At 39.0% G+C, this 13,654-nt stretch overlaps 1 protein-coding gene across 8 annotated transcripts in view; it reads left to right on the forward strand.

Annotated features, from left to right (window-relative positions):
- The first annotated feature begins 3,016 nt into the window (after positions 1-3,016).
- Positions 3,017-13,654, forward strand: part of PCLO (piccolo presynaptic cytomatrix protein) — a 407,515-nt gene continuing 396,877 nt past the window's right edge. For all 8 annotated transcript variants that reach the window (XR_014300995.1, XM_082692496.1, XM_082692497.1 and 5 more), the window contains exons 1-2: positions 3,017-3,641; positions 9,695-11,339. Coding sequence is in view for 7 of the 8 variants with exons in the window: in XM_082692496.1 (XP_082548622.1) it covers positions 3,385-3,641; positions 9,695-11,339 (1,902 nt within the window). In the remaining variant the exon portion in view is untranslated. The remainder of the gene's footprint in view (positions 3,642-9,694; positions 11,340-13,654) is intronic.

Genomic DNA, 13,654 nt, shown 5'->3' on the forward strand with positions numbered 1-13,654 from the left:
CACTTGCACTATTACAATGGTTTTAATATGGATACAATGGTCATTTAAAGAGTTTATTTATTTATTTGACAGACAGAGATCACAAGTAGGCAGAGAGGCAGGCAGAGAGAGAGGAGGAAACAGGCTCCCCGCTGAGCAGAGAGCCTGATGCGAGGCTCGATCCCAGGACCCTGGGATCATGACCTGAGCCGAAGGCAGAGGCTTAACCCACTGAACCACCCAGGCGCCCCTGGTCATTTAATAAATAAGCCAGTATTCAGATAATTGCTTACTAAATAGAGTTTAATGAATATGTGCTATTATTTTAATTAAAGTTAATTAAACAAATTAATCAAATTAATTAAATAAAATTAATAAAATTAATTAATTAAAAGGCTAAATTATATGAATATTATTTAATTGTAGGTTTTTAAAAACTAGTGAGACTACACATTCTTCTATACTGATGAAGATTATTCCAACTTTAATTATTTGCAAAGCCTGAATTTATTCAAGTATGGAACATGTGACACACAGAATGGACTATTTGGTTTTATCCTAGGTTGAGTGGGATCTACAACGACATGGGTAGATGGGGCGATTTCATTCTAAGAACTCATTATCTAGTCATATCTCATTGTTAATTATCATATTTAGGTTGGTTCTAATCTACTAAAGTAGAAATGACATGGGACAGTGAGACAAAAAGTAAACAAAGGAAAAGATCTGGTTTTCCAGAGTTGAAAAGTCATATTAGAAAGACATCATGGTATATAATAGTGCAGGTTTTCATAAATTAATTAATTTCATGACCTACCTATCAGGCTGAGTGATTTGGAGCTGAACTATAAACTTGTTAAATTAAATCTAAATTCAAATAAATGATCATTACAGTAGCTATAATGAATAGGGAGCAGCAAGATTTTTGAATACAACACCATTAGTGAATTTGCAGAATGAAACTGTGATATATCTCTGGGTAAGCAAGGAGATAATGTACAGATAAGGTTATCTATAATATTTAACTTCTCATCCTCATACACTCAGAATTCTGAGAATTCACACTCAAGTAATACACCTTGCTTCTGCTGTAGCATTCTTCTTTGGATCAGAAACACCCCCCAAGCACAACCAACTGCTAAGCCCAAATGCAAGACTGAAAAAAAGAAATATTTTTTCAAAACTCACAGGTATAAAGGTCCTAAAAAGAAAATTAATTTTAAAAACCTCAACAACCAAAATGTTTCTCACTTGTTTTCACAGTCCATTTACTCTTTCTATCACATTTCTCATTTTTCTGTTTTCTGATGACGTTTTCTCCTGGGACAAAAGAGAAGGAGAAAGTGAATGCTCATGTTTTCACAATGGGTTCTAATATTCCCATCTTACAAATTACTGCTTTTTGTTTAGTCTATGTACATTACTTTGCATATTGATTAACACTTATTTCTTTCTTATTACCTTACAGGCTACTTTCCATCTATAATGGGAGAGAATATACAGTTAACAATCTCTTTTCTACTTTAATCATTATTCTGAGGCTAGACCTTGAAAGAGTGTTCATCTTACCATTTCTTTAAGCTTGTGGTTTGTGGGTGTAAACATATCAAGTGTATTTTATTCTCACAACACTTGAGCATACTATGAGATAATAATCAACACTTGACTCTTTTCCTTCCCCACCTCCATTTAGCATTATTGATTCCTAGGGTTGTCTAAGCATTGGAGCAGTTGAGATTCAGGATCATGTACCAATTATCTCCTTTTTTGAAGCAAACTTATTTCTAGGAGGTATGATGATAGTGTATTTGTCTCCAGATGTGGCCATCAAAATAAAAAATCATTGGTTTGTGTGTGCTCAAAGTAAAAAATCATTATGTGCTCTTTATTTAAATGTATGACTCTCCACAGTTTTGACTTTGTAAGTCACAGCTCAGTATATTATGAGAGAATCAAAGTTTATGCAAAGTTTTTGTAGGAACCCAACCAGTAATGATATTTCATCTGATGACTAGATATCTTTAAAAGCAGTACATTTTACAAATCGTTTAAACTGTGCCCTTTCTTAGTTTTGATACAAGTGGAATGCAAAATATCAAACTATTATGATTAATGTAAAAACTTGGAAACTTTCTGAGCAGTGTATTAATTTCTGTTTATTTATTCATTCCCAGTTGTTAGCTTTTGATTTTTTTTAACTTGAGCAATTGGACATTAGGTCCATTTTGTTAGCCAAGGTAGGTAGTAAAACTCGGGCTGCATATCCACTGTTGAACTAAAACATTGCCTTCTAGGCAATGTAGTAGCAAGAAGAGTTTGTGTGTTTGGGGAGGGGTGGGGAGTGGGTCTGAAAGAATGGTTATTAATGATACCTCTGCTGCTAACCAGCTATATGCCTCTGTACAAATTAACTTTAGGGGTTCTTTTTTTGTACCAAAAAAGGGACTGAATTCATCTTTTCACCAAAATTTCACACGACTTAAACATTTTAATATTTTACAATCAGAATCTTACTACAGCATCCCATGCACAATTTCCCATAATCCTCTAATTTGTGTCGTCCCTTTAGAGAACAATACAGTGACAAGCATTCAAAAACTTTACCTGACTACTGATGTTGTATCTAAGATTTTAATGTAATTATTTTGGAAAAGTCCCAAATAAAAAGCTCCAGTTTTAGCTCCTTTGGGAGAATTTGTCCCCAAAATATCATAGGTTAATCTTCAGTTACCTGACTTCATTCCTAAAATCTTTAAAAACCCTCTCTTAAAAAAAAAAAAAAAAAAACAATAATGACTGAAACTACAGATCCCATGAGGCCGAAGAAGGGAACCGGTATTTCCCCTCCAGCCCCTCCCCGCCCCTTGCATGCAGTTCGCTAAAACTCAGGTTGAGGCATCCTCAAATATGCCTGAAAGAAATGCCGGCTGTTTTGTCCCGGTTTTCAGCTGAGCTCTTGAGCTCTCCCCGGGCTCCTTTAAATCGGTGCTGAGAGCGAGGAAGATACAGAGCGACGCAGCGCGGGATGGGCGCGGGCGCGGCCATCACCTGTTCCAAGAGGGGCATGCGCACTGCGAGGGCGCGGGCGAGGAGGCGGGGCGCGGTGGGAGGGGCGGACGGCGCCCGGCTGGCACTGCTCAGACCTGCTTCTCCCCGGCTCGGGGCGCTGAGGAGGCTTCGGGGAGTTGTCCAACATGGAGGAGGCACCGGCTGCGGGCGTCACCTGTGAGCGGGACTAACACCCGCCTGGCGTTCCGGGTAGCGGTGCGGGGTCCCGAGCCCTGGGACTCCGCCGCCTCCACGCCCCACGGCGGACCCCGGCTCCGGTTGCTCCTCGGGCCGCGGGGTTCCCGAGGGGGACGCAGCGCAAGGAGGGAGCGCGGCGGCCCCGAGTCCCCCTGAGCCATGGGCAACGAGGCGAGCTTGGAAGGGGAAGGTCTCCCGGAAGGGCTGGCGGCGGCAGCGGCGGCGGCAGCAGCCGGAGGAGGGGCTGGCGGGGCAGGGAGCTCCTTGCACACCGTGATCCCGGCCGGCATGGAGGCGGATCTGAGCCAGCTGAGCGAAGAGGAGAGGAGACAGATCGCCGCTGTCATGTCAAGGGCGCAGGGGCTGCCCAAGGGAAGCGTTCCCCCGGCCGCTGCGGAGCCGCCTTCCATGCACAGGCACGCACAGCATGATGTATATGTCCGGGCATATATGTACAGCTTCCCGTGCACATATGTGCCAGTCCGTATGTGCCAGCTCGGCAGTACATATATGTTACTTCCGTTCATTTGATTCTCCCTAATGGGGTGATGATAAAGAGATCATAAGCCTTATGATGGGCAGAATAAAAATGATGCATTGTAGAGTTTCTGGTGGGATAGTCAAAGGTTGCATTCTTGGAGCTGTGATTTTAGGTGGTGATTTTTTGGCCTTTTGGAACCTTTTCCCTCTAGGATGGCGTGGAGAGACGCCCTCCAGTGTTTTACTAGTCTGGAAGTCTTCCATTAATAGAAAACGGACGTGTTGGGAAATGGATAGAACTGGGTGTTTACCTGTCTCTATTCAAATCTCCTCAGTCATTTCGGCATCTTTTTCTCTGTGAATGATGTCTGAAATATTTCTGTCACAATACCTTTAATTCCCCTGGAGGTGATTTGTCCTTCCTTCCCACCCCACCCCCAGGGGAGAACAGGAGCTGTTTAGGTAGAAGGTATAGAATGAATACACCTTTTGTAGTCAATGAGGGACCCTAAAATATGGTGTGGCATTAAACAGATGGTTTGGTCGCAACAGACCAGGTGCTGTACATGCATTTCTGAATTAGTATATGCTATTTTTTAAACTATTGTTCTTTTATATGCAAAAGTATCTTAGGTGATAGAAAAACCTGTGAATTTGTGTTATCTTAAGGTTAGTTTCCAATCCATTTTAAGACAAAGCAAATAAATGACAACTTGCTAGGCAATTCAGAGCTATTCTGTAATATTAATGTATTAATTTCCCTCTCTCGCTCTCCATTTTCCTTCATCTAATAAATTAGTTGTTTTCTAATTACAGTAGTAAGAGGGTATAATCATTGTGCCTGCCCTGCCTTTATTATTGTAAACAAACCCTTTAACTTTACACCCTCCCTTAGAGTACAGTTCTCTGTCCGTTGTCCTGAAACCATTCCTGCTTTATGATAACTGAAGAGAGACCTACAATTTTCGTTTGAGATATTGGAAATATGAAAGATCTGCATTTAGTAGGTGTAGATTCGTAACCTCTACTTCATAAAAGTATTTTAACTTAGGGACTATCATATAAGTATATGGTATAATTTTATCAACTAATTATTTTGACAGGGAAATGTCACATATAGTTGTAGTATTTTTAACATAAAATCATAAATGCTTAGAATATATCAGCTAAAAGCCCTATGTTCTCAAAACGAAGCCACCACTACTAGTAAAAATTTGCTTCTTTATGTTAAATGTGTTTTTCTGTGTTTTCCAACTAGTAATATATGTTGCTGTTTCTTTGGTGTAAAGTCTTTCTTATCCATTACCTTAAGTATTACAGCTTATGATATGTACCATTTTTCTCTACTGACGAAAACCTGATGACTTGGAAAAAAATGTTGAACGTTCATATATTAGATTTTCATGGGGGTAATAAGGAGGTACAGTACTTTTATTAGCCTTTTAGGAATGTATGCCAGCTCTTTCACAGTTTTTCCTAAGAGGTACATGCAACAGGTTTATCATGCTGGTTACACAGACCAAGGAAAAAGTGTGAGCTTTTATTTTATATTCTTAACTTTTCTTCTGTTCAGAGGGTGACTGAAAAATAATGATTTCAGCCATTAAACTGGTTTTATGCTGTGCTTATATCAGATTCTGCACTGATAATTTTGTTACAGAATTTTTATTAACAATCCGTGGGCTCAACAATTAATGGTAAAAGTTTTATCTAATTGTATATTAGATAGCACTATATTTCTGATTTTTGAGAGCTGCTTATATTTTAGTGAAAGATTTTTATAAAACATACATAATTTTTTGAAAGTTATCATCCCTGCATGTGATGATCAAAGAAACACTTGGTTTATCATTTAGATTTTTAGAAGCACACTAACTTAAGTTTATATTAGAAAGTATATCCAAATTATTTAAAGTTTGAAGAGGTTAAGTATGTCAATGAGAGATGGTGGTTTTGTTTTGTTTGTTTTTGAATAAAGGTTGAGAACCCAGAGACCTAGGTTCTTACCTACTAATTTTAACAGACTCATGATAAATTATGTGTGCTTCTCAGCCTAAGTTCCTCAGTTTCCTTGCCTCCAAGTAAGGCATGTGACACTTGTCTTACCTATCTTGTAGAGTCATTGTGAGGATCAGTTACAAATTGACAGGGATGTTTTGGTTTGAATTTTAATTTGAAGGGACTCTATAAATATCAGAAGTAGTGATCTCAATATAAGCAGTGAATGGCGATGGCAGTGATGGCTCTAGACACACTGTATGTTGAGTTCCTCACTGTTGTGAGTTATTTTGATGTATCTGTATCTTTTTTTTTTTTTTTTAAACATGTAGGAGAGTCAGTGCCATGTAGTGGAACTTCCCCTCCCCCCCAACTAGGAGTCCAGATACCAGATATCTGACTGACTAATTTTATAACCTTGGCTTAGTCACTTAGCCTCTTTAAGCCCTAGTATTCTCTGCAGTATAAAAATGAGTAGCTATCCCCAAAGTTGCTTATATTTCTGTTCTTTTTTTTTTAAGCTTTTTATTTATTTATTTGACAGAGAGAGCGAGATCACAAGTAGGCAGAGAGACAGGCAGAGACAGAGAGGGAAGCAGGCTCCCTGCTGAGCAGATAGCCCACCGGGGCTCCATCCCAGGACCCTGAGATCATGACCTGAGCTGAAGTCAGAGGTTTAATGCACTGAGCAACCCAGGCACCCCTGCTTATATTTCTAACATCAAAAAAGTTTATGTGACTCAGCACTGTCAAGTTAAGTGTCATTGTCTGTTTTGCTCCATTAAAAAAAAAAAAAAGTTATCATTCCAACTGCTTTTACATTCATATCTGTGAACACATGTTTACCTCATTTGTAGCTGAAATATTTTTTTCTGCTCTATAAAAGAAAAATTCTAATCTGGGGATTACAGTAGTAATGAAAAAGGAGGTTGTGTAAAACATGGGTCATTATAAGCTAGAAATTACAGGTTGCAAATGCTTCTGGACTTTGGATTAATTGAAGACCCAGGGAAAGGCAATTTTACCACTTGGTCTCCTCATTCTGTGTACAGCTACAGATATGAGAAGGGCTTTACTTAAAAACACTTCTGACTAGTAGAATATTTTGTAGGAATTCTGGCTGAATCCCTTATTTTCTTTAGTATTCCTTTGGGCTTTGGGCCTTTCCTACTGGTAGACAATTCCACAACTATTTTTCTTCCTATTAGCAGGCCAGGTCCGGGTTCTAAAATGCATGTAGAATGTTTCCATTTGTATCTCAGAACAACTGTGAAGAATTTGAAAAGAATTCAGGAAACATTAATCTAGCATAAAACAAAAACTTGATTAATTCATTTATTCATTGTCATTCATTCGTTCATTCATTCATCAGACACTAATGCTCTAGTTAGCAGGTTTGGGTCCAGTGATGCAAAGATGAGTGAAACACTTTCTCTAGGAGGTCACAGTATAGTATACAAGACACAGATTGCATTTTATTCATTTTTCTATTTAATGGAACAGCTGTTAGACCAAACAAAAACTCACCCAAAGACCACAGTTAGCTGAGACATCTTTATATTTTTGTTCCGTATTAAGGCTATATGTTCTTTTAGCAGTTGTCTGTTTCTCACATCCATATCTCCATGTTTAATGTTTACCTATATAATTCTAGTAGCTGAAAGTAATTTAAATTGAGGGCAGTCTTTATAGCTGTATCAGTATTTTCTCCTGGGGATTTTATTATACTTATATTTGTAGGAGGTACATGCAATTTCTATTGTAAGCTTGCTTTAAATTTTAGTATTGATACACAAGTATTTGGTATTCACAAAGTTTATTTTTTATTTGTTTTGTACAATGTTGGATTATGTGAACACAAAAGCAATGATTAAGTTTAATAGTATTTTCAGGAGAGGACAATTTAGTTATATTAAGAATAGATTTGTGTGTGAATATGTGTGTGTGTGTTTGTGATCTTTAAATATAGGTCTCTAGGATTCTACTGGGGAGCCAATTCAATTAAATACCAAAATAATTCCTTATGAGAAGGTACTTCTGCTAAGAAGTTCCTAAGCATGTGCCATTCATGAAAGTGTTAGATTTTATTAATTGAATGTGGAGCATTTCTAGAATAATGTGAAGATCTAAACAGTGTAATTTTTTAAAGTAATCTATTTTAAGTTGTTTACTGTAGCTCTTCTATCTTCCTGTGGAAGGGAACAACATATAGAGCAGCCTGTACAGAAACATTTAAAATTATTTTCCCCACATGGAAATCTATAGTGTTTTAAAAGATACCTTAGAAGCATCGGAATTAATTAGGGTAATAATTTTAGTTCCTTGTTTAAGTTATCTAAAGTTTTTGTAACTTTTGTCCTGGAGGAAATTGCTAAAACTAAGAATACCATTTATTCAACTTTTATTAGAAAATTGCTTTTTGCATACATTGGCTTTTATAAATTATTTCCTTCTGATTTTTTGCTATTTAAAGGTAACTTCTGTATTTCTTTCTACTATGCTTTATAACTTGATCGCTCTCAAATTTCTGCACTATTTTGGGGAATTTTAAAAACTTAATTCATATTAAGTACTAAATGATTTGAAATTAAAAGTTTACAATCTGGCCCATTAGCTGGTAAATTTTCACAAACCAAATGAAAACCTGTAGAACTTTATTGTGACCATCTCATATTTTAAGTACTACTGAATAGCTGTTTCTTTCTCTTTTTTCTTTTAATTAAAAAGAAATCTTTTAAAAAATTAATAAGCTTCCTATATCAAATAAATACTTGGAAGTTTATTTTTATGTAATTCTAATACAGCCTGTTCTTCTTAGTTGCATCAGTAAAGAATGGCTTACTTAAAAAAGGGATCTATTTGATTTTTGGTTGAAAATATTAAAAAATTAGCTATTTCCACAGTCATTTCAAAGTGATCATGTTTCTAAAACTATTTAAAAAATCTATCACTTATGTTTGTCTATGAATTAAATTTTGCAAATTAGTTATGTTCTTACACCTTTGTCAGTAATAAATAATATTGCTAATAATCTAACAGTGACAATAGTAAATGTTACAGAAAACATTAAGTAAAGCGATTATGTATTTTTTTCTTCTGAGAAAAGTAACAGTACTTTAAAAAGTGGGGTCATAGCCAGCTCATTGCTATCTGTGGACAAGGCTGTATCTCAAGATTCTTTAAGCATTTGTCGTCATCTTGCATAGGGACCTCAGATTAAAAATGAGCTATCGGAATAGTAATTAAATGACATAATATTTTTCTCCTACAAGAAATATGGAATTGTTTCTCAAAAATTTCAAATTAAAGGAGGACTTCTCATTTTATAAAGTTTAATAAGGATATTATTTGAGGGATATTATCTTTGTCAACAGAATACGGTATAATTGAATAGATTATCAAGTTTCTCAGAGTCCCAGGAAACGCATCACATAATCTCCTTTACTAAAACATTTTCTGATGTCACGTGTGCCATATGTTACTAATGTAACTTCTTGTAATTCAGTAAAGCACACAAATAAAAAGTTGCAACAAGCTCCCGCATTTTAAAATGAGTATTTTTAATTCTTGGTGCTACTAGTATTTGGAAGAATAACATTCCTCAAACATGAATGTACAAGAACATGACTCTGCATTGGTTTATGGGGTTAATACATTTAATGAGTTTTTAAGGATGGTCAGATTCAATTAATTGTAAATGTAAACTACTATAAGTAACGTCTAACTAGATATCTTAATTTTTCATCACTTAGAGTAGCAAGTATTGATTTTTCCTCCCTCTTGTTTACCTTGTTGAAAATCTCTATCCACGTAAAGAAAGTAACAAAGACTTAAAAGATCTTACGATCATTTACAGGATGCCGCAAAAATGTGTCCTAGTTACATCTGTACACATGTAATTTTGAGGCTTTAGGAAAGTAATGCCTCGTTAAGATTATTTTGAGTTGGGTATTTTCCATTATTTTGACTTCTTTTTGTTTCATTGTTCTAGGAAGCAAGAGTTGGATAGTAGTCACCCTCCAAAGCAACCAGGAAAACCGCCGGACCCTGGGCGTTCGGCTCAGCCTGGTCTCAGTAAGAGTAGAACTACAGACACTCTGAGGTCAGAGCAAAAGTCGCCTGGAAGGAGTCCTTCCACTATTAGCTTGAAAGAATCAAAGTCCAGAACTGATTTGAAGGAAGAGCACAAGACTAGTATGATGCCTGGCTTCCTCTCAGAGGTTAACCCTTTAAGTGCTGTCTCCTCTGTTGTAAATAAATTGAATCCTTTTGATTTGATATCAGACTCTGATGCATCCCAGGAAGAAACTGCCAAGAAACAAAAAATAGCTCAGAAAGAACAAGGAAAACCGGAAGGAATCACAAAGCCTCCATCACAACCGTCACCTAAGCCAGGTCCAAAGCAGCAAGGACCTGTGAGGGTCCCACCACAGCAGGATGGCTCTCCCAAATCAGTATCTTCTCAGCAACCAGAAAAAATGAAGTCACAACCTCCAGGGACAGGCAAGCCAATTCAGGGACTTACCCAGTCACCTCAGACAGACCAGGCACAGTGGCCACTTCAAAGAGATGCAGCCAGGCCTCAGACTAAACAGTCTGATGCTGTAAGGGGAGAATCTGTTAAACCTGCACTGCAAAGCCCATCCAAACCACTTATTCAGCAAGCAAGCCCTGGAAAACCTCCAGCCCAGCAACCTGGACCTGAAAAAGTTGCCACACCACACCCTGGGCCTGCAAAGCCCTCAGCTCAACAACCAGGGACAGCAAAGCCTGCTGTTCAGCAGCCTGGGCCAAAGTCTTCAGCTCAGCCTCTTGGGCCTGTGAAGACTCAAGTACAACAGGCTGGGGGAGAGAAACTTCCATCTCAGCAGCCAGGGCCAGCAAAGCCCCCAGTCCAGCAGCCAGGGACACCAAAGTCCCCAGCTCAGCTGCCTGGGCCTGCAAAAACTTCTCAGCCGGTTGGGCCAACAAAGTCTCTGGCTCAGCAGCCTAGCCTGGCCAAGCCCCCTCCTCAGCAGCCTAGCCCGGCCAAGCCCCCGCCTCAGCAACCTGGCCCGGCCAAGCCCCCACCTCAGCAGCCTGGCCCGGCCAAGCCCCCTCCTCAGCAGCCTGGCCCGGCCAAGCCCCCGCCTCAGCAGCCTGGCCCGGCCAAGCCCCCTCCTCAGCAGCCTGGCCCGGCCAAGCCCCCTCCTCAGCAGCCTGGCCCGGCCAAGCCCCCTCCTCAGCAGCCTGGCCCGGCCAAGACCCCTCCTCAGCAGCCTGGCCCGGCCAAGCCCCCTCCTCAACCACCTGGCCCAGCAAAGCCCCTTCCTCAACAGCCTGGCCCTGCAAAGCCTTCACTTCAGCAGCCTGGTCCAGTAAAACCTCCCCAACAGCCTGGCCCAGCAAAGGCTTCAGCTCAGCAGTCTCCAAAACCAGTAAGCCAAACAGGAGCTGGGAAACCTCTGCAGCCACCAGCTTCTCCATCTGCGGCACAGACTCCAGTACAAGGCCTCTCTAAAACCATCTGTCCTCTTTGCAATACCACTGAACTTCTGTTGCATGTTCCAGAAAAGGCCAATTTTAACACATGCACTGAGTGTCAAACCACTGTATGTAGCCTCTGTGGCTTTAATCCCAATCCTCATTTAACCGAGGTGAGTGCATTTATTCATTGTGTTCATGCTCTTAACCCGTATCACCATCTTGCACAAATAATGCTTAGTTTATCCGGGGTATCCTAGGATGATACTGTTTTCCTCTCATCCTTTCCTGCCTCCCCTCCTTCCTTCCTTCCTCTTTTTCTTCCCTGCCAATTGTATGTTTAAAAAAAGTTAAATATTTTCTCCAAGAATAATTCCAAAATATTGCCACAACTTTTGATAAGTTTGGCATATAAAGTGAAAACGAATTAGGTCAGAGATGCTGAGCATTGACTCATTGCGCTCTGTCCTGTAAGATCCCCGCTACTGATTGTGGAGCTTACAGTGGTATTTATTGTTCAGTTTGCAGTGATAATTACTTTAACTTTTAAATTCCTACTCTGGCCTACCCAACTTAAGATACTCTTAACTGGGGTCATATCTGTGCTGGGAAATGAAAACAGATGTTATTTTTGCATTACAAATACGATTTTAATATAAAATTGCATAAACTTTCCCAAACTGTATGTCCCCTTTCCCTGCCAGTGATTTTGTCATAGCTGTGAAGGCATGATTTGCTCATTAGTTGAGAGTCATCTAGAACAGTATAAGTCAGTTTGTTAAGTGAAGACGTCATGAGAACAGGTTCACCATTGATGGGTGTCTTCTCAGAAGACCACAGTTTATATCTTCAAGTCTTTTGGTAAGACTTCCTGACCTACCAAATCGTAAAGGGGCCAGTAGTGACACAAATGGGCTCAACGTTGTTTACCGTGAGGGTAGAAAAATAATTCTCAAGAAGTCAGTTAAGTTAACCCAGCACTTAAAGGTGCCGGATAATAACAGATTTAATAGGTAGAGATTTGGGAACATTCACGGAGAAGGGGCAAAAAGCCCAGAGCAACAAAAAAAGCTCAGAAATTCTCTGGAGTTAAGAAGTAACATAGTGAAGATGAGATAATAATATAAGTGAGAATAGAGAGGCTAGAAGAATACATTTTTAAAAGAAATCTGGTGGCTCCTACCCGGTGAGAAGGCACAGAAATCACTTTGTCTGGAGGACAGCTGTTAGTGGGCATGTGTGCATTTTGTCTGCGAACAGCCCAAGAAGGAACTGACAGCAGGCAATGAAGAATTATGTGATTAAAAGATCCCTGAGAGAGGAGACTTGTGTACCCTTGTTATAAATGAAATCTATTCTATGATAATAACAGCATTGATGATTATTAGTAGCTGTTATGTTACTTGGGATACTTACTGTGATGAGAGATTAAAATGATTTCAATTAAAAGTGTGTTAACTTCTGGTTGTTTTCCGAAGTATCATTTACTCTTCTTATCCGAAAGTCCTATTAAGCACCTTCGCTTTTCAGATAAGCCATCTTTAGTATAATTTTGCAATTAATAAGAAAAAGCTGCATTCGAATTGTAACGGAAATTGGATTCTAAGTAGTTTGTTTATATAGTTGTAGCTTTTAAAATTTTGGCGAAGATATGTTTCTGCTCATACTATATGATGATGTTAGGAATGGAGGGTAGTAATGACTTCAAACAATAGGTGATCATTTCATAAAAATGTCATTTTAGGGGGCAATTTATAAAGCAGAGGCATGTAGTCAGACTTTGAAGCCATGTATATTATTAGAATACCTATTATATGGAAGACATTTTAATACATGTTTGGAAGGATATAAAGATAACTAAAACATAGTGCAGATCTTAACAAGATCAAAGTGTATATATGCAAAGGGCAATGTAATAAGTGGTCATATGATAAGAGTTATGAGAAAGATGGACAAATACTCTGGACTTCAGAATAAGAAGTGTCCTTTCCAATGGGTGAGATTAAGAAAAGTTTCATAGAGAAATTGGCATGTGAGCAATTTTGAGCTAAGGATGGATACTGTTTCAACAGATGAAGGGCAAGGAAGGGGGTGATGATTTGGCCCAAGACCAGAGCCTGAAAAACATACGGTGTATTTAAGAAATCAGAAGTAAATCTAGGTTGGCTGAAGTGATGTTGGGGGTGTGGGGGAATAGGCAATGAGATTGGAGAAAAGTCGAAGTCAGATTTTGGCCTTCCATGTTTAGCAGGTTGTGGTGAATATCTTCTTTATGAAACTTTCCTTTATTAATGTAATCATACATCCAACCATTCATTCATTCTGCTAGTTTGTACCAAATGCCTGTGGTGAAGCATCCATGATTGTTATGATAGAATTAAGAAGTCATTGAGGGGCGCCTGGGTGGCTCAGTGGGTTAAGCCGCTGCCTTCGGCTCAGGTCATGATCTCAGGGTCTTGGGATCGAGTCCCACATAGGGCTCTCTGCT

The sequence above is a fragment of the Mustela nivalis genome (assembly GCF_964662115.1).
Source record: "Mustela nivalis genome assembly, chromosome: 12".
Lineage (NCBI taxonomy): Eukaryota > Metazoa > Chordata > Mammalia > Carnivora > Mustelidae > Mustela > Mustela nivalis.